The sequence below is a fragment of the Pagrus major genome, chromosome 21, assembly GCF_040436345.1.
Source record: "Pagrus major chromosome 21, Pma_NU_1.0".
Lineage (NCBI taxonomy): Eukaryota > Metazoa > Chordata > Actinopteri > Spariformes > Sparidae > Pagrus > Pagrus major.
Genome location: NC_133235.1, coordinates 12,660,933 through 12,668,158, shown reverse-complemented (window position 1 = coordinate 12,668,158; position 7,226 = coordinate 12,660,933). Strand labels below are relative to the sequence as shown.

Here is a 7,226-nt window from a genome sequence, read left to right as displayed (position 1 = left end):
TTTCTCATGGTTTGAGTCCGTTTTTGTCAACATTTGGGAGCACCTCTCTTCTGTATCAATATTCACATTTACAAGATGCATAGATTAATTTTTCTTTTGTATTGCAACATGTTCAAATCAAAGCTCACAGTCTCTGTTTTCAGGCCACAGAGTTAGTGAGCTGAATTTTTCGACTGAAAGCGACATCACTTGAAAGATCATGAGAAACAGCTGCAAGAATCACAAGTGGAAAAGTGAGCTACATTACAAGAACAGAAAGGAAAATGTCTGGAAACTTGTTATGCATAGAAAGTGTTTTATAGTATTTCAGTAACTGCGTTGTTTCTAATACAAATACAAAATTAAATCTGAAGGTGGTTAAGAAAAAAAGACCTTACAGGCTCAGCTAGTGCTGACAATGCCTTTCATACATGTCACCTATATTTAATGTTTAAATATACTGTTTTGAAATAATTTAATTTTAAATGTACTATATCACACAGATACAATGCTTAAAACATTTGTGTTGTTCTAAATAAAAAAAAAAACAAGAAACAAGTTGACTTTTTTCAATCATTTTTGCACACAAATTTATATAAAAAAAAAACACTGCATCGTAAAATTAAAAAAAATACAAACGTCCTTAAAGTTACCAGCTGTTGATGACCTGTAGCTAACTTTTATATTGACAAAATGTGAAATAAACCGTATATAAACGAAGACAGAAGAAAATCCATATTGACTCAAGATGGATTTCCTCTTTTTATTCAAACAAATCCTGTGTGGTTGTGATTCAAGTCCACAGTTGTTCTTCATTTGAAGCAAACAGCATCCCAGTGTTAACACTATTTTGGAGACCTGCGGTGATTCCCGTCATTCAAATGGGCTGCCACCCTGAAAGAAAAGTATCGGTTAAGTAGTTTGATAGCTGCATCTGGAGAGCTCCACGTAGCCCAAGTGCAGTCCAATTTAAAAGAAGTTACTACAAATGTCTAATAGGATAAAATAATGGTGTATTATAGTTTGTATCTAACATCAAATATAGCTCAGAAACAGCATCTTGACTGGCACATGGAGGCATACAACCGCAAGGCAGTAATTCTAGTTTTAGGGTACTATTAGCTATTAGTGTGTTGAGACTGAATAGAAATGCATTAATCCACGTAGGATGATTTGCCTCAATAACTTTTAGGCTGATGTGGAAAGATTTTGTTTGCTGTATTCAATGCAATAACCACATAGAGAAAGAAATGTGATCTCACCTTACTTAATATGTATAAATCGTATAATGTTGTTTACCTATATCACTTTATACAATAGTTTGTTCATCTTGAGACACAACAGCACAGTTTCTTTCCCTTACCCACACAAAACAATGTTTGGACGATGTTGACTGAAAGGACTACATAATACCTTTCAACTTTTCAGAGCCAATTACTTATTAGTATTTGACTGTTATAATTTTGTACTCATTTATATCACACTTGTGTATTGGTGATTTATCTTTTATTGAAGTGATCTACAAGAAGTACTCTGCAGTTGATCTGTTAATGCTGCATGTGACTGGCCACAGGCTACAAACTCCACCTCCCCCATTTGGAGTAGCTTTTTATTTGCAATTATAAACAGAGCTAATTGATAACCAAATGATGCCATTCGTTGTGTCTGAATACTTTTAAAATGTTCACTCTTGTAACACACCTGCAGGAAGTGTTCAAACTGAGGTTTCAGCTCCTTCATCATGGTTTCTGCTTTGTTGAGGCAGGCACGTCTCTGCTGCACTTCAAACTCCTTCAGGAAATCAATCATTCAGTCATCGTCATCACTTAAACTCATTCCTTCAGGAACCAATATTACATTTACAAATACTGACAGACATTTGGCGGGAAACAATCTAAATCTTACAGTACTTTACTGCAATGTTACCTTTGTGTTGGAGAGGTGTTCCCGAGAGGTAATGTGAGTATGCACTGAGGATGCAGATGTGGATAAGAAGACACCACAAGCCACGCAGTTGAAAATTTCAATCTTTGTCATGTAGTCATTTTCCTGAAGAGCTGACAAAACAAAGATCAGACAGTATTTAGGCTTTGGTTTTCTGGAATAGAAGATACTGTAATAACACAGTGCAAGTCTTTCAAAGTTATTTACCTTGAAGAACACTATCCTCTATGGCTCGGCTACACTGACGGCTTTTATACAGCATGGCCTCCTATATAAACAAAAACATCTATTACCATCCAGACGCAGCAATTTGCCAACATTTATTTGCTTCCTCTGACATGTTTAAGTTTAAAACAAGGGATTGAACACAGGGCTGTCAATAGGATGCACAGTCTTTAACCACACTGTGTTATCTTACCTGTAGGAAGGCTATAGCCAGATCATCATAATTATTCTCCTGTTGGATGTGTTCCAGGGTGTCCCAGTGAGTCTTGCCCTCCAGGTGATGCTGCAGCTCCTGACCATTGGATAACTCCACATCACAAAGGTCACAGACGATGGGGCTCCTACAAGAAAAATATTGAGACATTCATCTCAAGATGAAGATCTCATTATTCTGCAATATTGCAGAACAGCTTATGGTCCTCAGTTATGCTGCGCTATCGAAATGAATGAGTGTGATGTAAAAACTCTACACATAGCATCTTAAAACAGATGGATATCCGTATCCTTGGTTCTTACTTGTCCATTATTATATTTTTGCTGCTGTTTCTTGTCACCTCAGTGGAAGGTGGTATTTGGTCCAGTCCTGAAAAACAACATTATCCACAGATTTTGTATTAATAGAGTTCACAGAAGAATTACATATGGCACAAAATGTAGAAAGTAAACCCACTGGATTGTCAGTTCTTAGGTTTAAAAGAACAATACACTCACACCAATATTTAAATGCATGCATAATATGCAGGATTTGTTGGGTTGAGTGAGCTACAGCATGAATAAAGAAAGGGAGCAGCGTTAGCGAAAACAAAGCAGTGAATCGGAGTAATTAAATGTTATGTATTGAGTGTTTCAATGCGGTTACATTCTAAAGCAAAATTCTAAACACCAACACTTTCGCACGACCCCGCAAATTTTCTGTGAATGCAGCCGAAGTGAGTTCTTCATCCTGTCCACTGGTTGCCACTCTGCTCTGTGTGTGTGTGTGTGTGTGTGTTAACCTGTTTCATGATATCCCAACTGATGTTGATAGTCCCGCTGTACCCTGGGTGGAGATAATCTACCTGTAGTGGTCATCTACAGAGGAGAGAAAAGGCTCTAACTGGCACAGATTATCATCACTGCATATATACAGGAAACAGTGGTGGTTTCATCAGATTATAACAAAGTACAACAAACAGGCCCTGTATCATTTGTAAGTCTACAACTCATGATTAATTTTAACCACAGAACCCAATCTGAATTCCAATTTATATTCAGAAAACAAACACAACACCTGTTGTACTTTCAATCTTGTTGGTGATACCTCTCTTTTGTATTCTGGGATTGTTATCCTCTCCTCCCCGTTGGTCCTCTGCGCTCCATAAGATGCAGGAAACTTTTGAGTGGAGGAGCTGTGAATAAACCTGTCAGGGCTGCTGACCCTGTGGTCCAGAGGTCTGCTTATGGAGCTATAACCCGGTGGGTCAAGGGATTCAGTGTCTGGGCTATAAGCCCGTTGTTCAGGCAGTCTATCCCCTGGACTGATACCTTGGATCTCGGTATGTCTGGTGTCAGGGCTAATGTCATGCCTGATGTCATGCCTGTTGAGGGGTTTGCTCCCCCGCTCGGAGTAGGGTATGTCCCAGCGGCCTTTGTTCAAGCAGCCTCTACTTGGAGACAAATGCGGGCGTCCCAGCTTGTTATCTTGTTCGGGTGGGGTGCGATTCTGGACTTGGTTCGGTGCCATCTCTTGCTCAGACTCTGATGAGACAGGATCGTAAGGAGAAAGCTCCGGCCTGAGAGAGAGTAAAGAGTAATTAGAGTGTGCGTGTGCTACATGCAGTTTACTATTAGATAGATCAGATGCTATAAATGTGCTAGTGTGTGTACTACATGTGTACTACATCAACTGTTGGGAAAAAGGTAAGTAAGTGCCACACTTTTACCTCTGAAGATCCACCTAAAATAATGAATAATGAGGTCACCTTTAGACAGCCCATACTTCAACATTTAAAGTCACCGCAAGACAAAGTTAAAGGCTCAAATGTGGGACATCCTGGATAATGAGTACAGGAGACGTCACTCTCTACCTGACACTTTGTCAATATACTGCAAACATCACTGACTGCTTTACCTGTGTGGACTGCTTGTGCTTTGTTCTTCTGAGTTGTCGTCTTCATCTCCTATTGGTTTGAAGGAGGACCTCCATTTTACAGCAGGTTGTACTGTATAATACCAGAGTTAAATAACAATGAAGACTTAGAAAGTTTGTGACACTTGCCTCAGCTATGAAGTCAATCCAAATGAAATCTGCATTAAAGGATAAGTTAACCCAAAAAATAAAGATTCAGTCATTATCTACTCGCCCTCATGCTGATGGAAAGTCAAGTGAAGTTTTGCAGTCCACAGAACATTTCTGGGGCCTCACACCCAAACAGTGCAGCAGCATTCTCCTAAACAACAGAGCAAGTCCCCATCTACCTCAGTTGTTTAGGGAAATGCTGTGAAGCCGTTTGGCTGTGAAGCTCCAGCAATGTTTTGTGAACTAGGAAACTTTGTGAGCAGACAATTACAGAATTTAACATTTTTAGGTGAACTTATTCCTCATTTTGGTCAGTGTTACATTGTAATTGCATTTAAATGTGGTTTTAGTGTAGCAGATTGGGGCAACCTAGTGGCCTAAGGATTAAGGTACCACTGAGGACTGCAGCATTGCTGGTTTGAGTCCAGGCAGAGACCTTTGTTGAATGTCACTAGTCAACTCTCTCCCCCCACATTTTCATTCTCATTTTTCATCGTCTCTCTTCTTGTAACTCACTAATAAAAGGCCCAAAAATATGAAAAGTGTAAGTCATTTGAAGTAAATGAGCTAATATTGCATGGCCTTATCTGAAAATGTTGTGCCTGTTTCTAGGTGTGCTTCAACGTCCAGACAAGTCACCTGCACCTTTTGGGGCTGATGGGGTCTTCGCAGCCATGTCAGATGTCTTTGACCTGTCTGCAGTCATCATTGAGATGTGTTGCATAGCTTCTCTGAAGCCTCGGGGTACATGGTTCACAGAAAACGCGATACTACAAAGCAAGTGACCGCAACAATAATAAATAACACGAATAGAGCAGAGCATTGATGTTACATCGATGCCAACAACAACAAATCAGGCAAGAAAAGTTAGCTAGTTTAGCCAATTCTACTAGCTTTAGCAGCACAGAGTATTCAATAATGCCAACTAATTTTTTAAGGGGGGTAGCCTTTGTTTAAATACGTGTACTATCCATATCCAGTCATCATAAAGACAGTGTCAGGAATTAATCCCAGAGGCACCGTGCTGGCTCAAACTTTCTGAAATAGTTCAACACAACATTGACGTTAGCTACATGTTGAGACAACACAGAGCACTGAATTACCTGGCAGGCTGCTGCTGTCTGTATACTGGAGCTGCACCTCTAGGTATCACCGCAGGTTTGAACGGGACATTATTCTGACGGTTCATTTTCGGTTGTTTTACAGCAGCAGGTAAGATATTTATGTGAGAAGTGAAGCTAGCTCAGCTACAACTGAGCTGCTCAGCAGACACTGACACCTGCCGACAGATGGCGGCAGAGCAGTCTTCTTCTTCTTCTCCTTCCTCTTCTTCTTCTTCTTCTTCTTCTTTTTCTTTTTCTTCTTCTTCTTCTTCGTCTTCTTCTTCGTCTTCTTCGTCGTCGTCTTTTTCTGTCTTCTTCTTTTTCGTCGTCTTCTTCTGTCTTCTTCTTCTAGGTGAATTGTCAATGATTAGATTTCACGTTAAAAACTATGGAGCCCTGGTGATCTACTGTGATATCTTACTGTAATAAAGAACAATTAAAAAAGGATGAAAGACACAAAAAGATGCATTACCGCCACCCTCTGCACCGCAGTGACCTGTGCTCTCTCACCCATGCTCACTAATCCTTTTAATGTAAATTCCTGCACCCCTAAATCCCTCAGATTATTCCTCATCATCTGTCTTTCTTTCCAATGTGGAATCCCACATGGATTTAATTGTAATTTAAATGTCAGGGCAAAATTAATAGCTAGTCTACATACTATATTGTTGGTTTATTAACCAGCTAGAGGGGGGAAATTGCTGCTGCTGTGCCCCTACCAATTTCCCTGACTTTTCCTGTCCAGTTGTTATATACTGAACATGTACAACACATGTAAGCACATGAAGCTCTTTAAAATTAGAGCCTGAAGTTTAGGTAATGAAGCAGGAGCCTTGAAGTGGTGTGTATTCTGAGGCCATGTGGCAATAGTCAGTTTTATTCAGCTGAAGACTCCAGATTCCCTGTGCGTCTGTTCTTTTGTTAAAAGTATTAATTGCAAATGTTTGGGAATATGTGCTATTAAAGCATGATGCCAAATGAAACGGTCAGGGACTTAAAGGAGAAGTTCACCCAAAAATGAAAATTCAGTCATTATCTACAACCTCCATGCAGATGGAAAGTCAGGTGAAGTTTTGTAGTCGACAAAACATTTCTGGATTTTCATAGCAAAACAGCATTGTAGCACAATCCGAAATAAATGAAGCCAGTGGCGGTCCCAGGCTGCAACTACCTTTTAAAACAAGCTCTCAACTTCTTCAGTTGTTTAGGAGAATGTTTTGTGGACCATAAAAAAACAACTTTCAATCAGCATGAGGGTGACTGGATACTGACTGAATTTTCATGTTTGGGGTGAACTTATCCTTTAAGGTGGTCCTGCATTTTTACCTGTCTTCTCTAACTGTGTGAAAATGGGCAAACTGCATAGCACAAAATACATTTGTGGTTAATTAAACTACCACTAAATTAACCCCTTTGCGGGTTAATCTGACCATGTATAACACAAAAGTTACATTAATCCTGGTTCTGCTGACACTGATGCAACTTTTTAAGCAATGTACACAACTTTAAGTATTAATCATGCTCAATTACACTATAATACAGTGTTTTACAGTAACTTTACAATGAAGAAAATATGCACCCCTATGTTGAGATCAGTGAAAAACTTATTTGGGGAAATAACTTAACGGTGAGTTAGTCTAAACAAAGTCAATGAGCGTAAACTTACTTTAGCTAGACAGAATGAGCAGCAGTACGTG

The 7,226-nt window shown here is 39.4% G+C and overlaps 1 protein-coding gene across 2 annotated transcripts; it reads right to left on the bottom strand.

Moving 5' to 3' along the window:
- Nucleotides 1-538: 538 nt before the first annotated feature.
- Nucleotides 539-5,703, bottom strand: LOC141016500 (uncharacterized). 2 transcript variants are annotated; one of them, XM_073490887.1, is made up of 11 exons: nt 5,530-5,703; nt 5,072-5,196; nt 4,259-4,349; nt 3,419-3,920; nt 3,144-3,219; nt 2,665-2,731; nt 2,342-2,489; nt 2,131-2,191; nt 1,906-2,036; nt 1,681-1,770; nt 539-873 (listed from the first exon to the last, which is right to left on the bottom strand). In XM_073490887.1, the coding sequence occupies exons 1-11, from the start codon at nt 5,613-5,615 to the stop codon at nt 853-855; spliced, it is 1,398 nt and encodes a 465-aa protein (XP_073346988.1). In that variant the 5' UTR covers nt 5,616-5,703; the 3' UTR covers nt 539-852. The 2 variants fall into 2 exon arrangements, with proteins under 2 accessions (XP_073346988.1, XP_073346989.1); XM_073490888.1 differs by having other exon boundaries at nt 3,449-3,920.
- Between the last annotated feature and the right edge of the window lie 1,523 nt (nt 5,704-7,226).